This window comes from Eimeria mitis, genomic scaffold, assembly GCF_000499745.2.
Source record: "Eimeria mitis Houghton genomic scaffold, Emh_scaff472, whole genome shotgun sequence".
Lineage (NCBI taxonomy): Eukaryota > Apicomplexa > Conoidasida > Eucoccidiorida > Eimeriidae > Eimeria > Eimeria mitis.
Window position 1 is genome coordinate 996 of NW_013573023.1, and position 377 is coordinate 1,372.

General features: G+C 52.8%; 1 protein-coding gene across 1 annotated transcript in view; it reads left to right on the forward strand.

Moving 5' to 3' along the window:
* EMH_0013420 (uncharacterized protein) overlaps positions 1–377 on the forward strand; it is a gene marked incomplete at both ends in the record, with an annotated part of 1,480 nt that overhangs the window by 784 nt on the left and 319 nt on the right. The window contains one exon of the mRNA XM_013499829.1: positions 101–196. Coding sequence (XP_013355283.1) covers positions 101–196 — 96 coding nt within the window. The remainder of the gene's footprint in view (positions 1–100; positions 197–377) is intronic.

The following is a 377-nucleotide window of genomic DNA, read 5'->3' on the forward strand; positions in this document are numbered from 1 at the left end:
GTTGTGTTAGTGTTTAGGGTTTACTGTCTCTGCTGTGTGCTACCTCCCTATGACTAGGAGCTCCCTACCAAGGGTTTAGGGTTTAGGGTTTAGGGTTTAGGGTTTTGTTGTTGCAGGCGGAGAGTTTGGGCCGCTGCGGGAGGCAGTGCTAAACCACGGCCACTGCTTCGCTTTGTTTAGCGGCAAAACCCTCAAGGTATTCTAAACCCTAAACCCTAAACCCTAAACCCTTGGTTGCTGAGCTCAGACACGAGGGCCGCTAGCCAGAAAGGGTTTCCATGCAGGATACCTTCTCATATGTATCTTTTGCTGCTCCTGCTGCTGCTGTTGCTGCTGCTGCTGCTGCTGCTGCTGCTGCTGCTGCTGCTGCTGCTGCT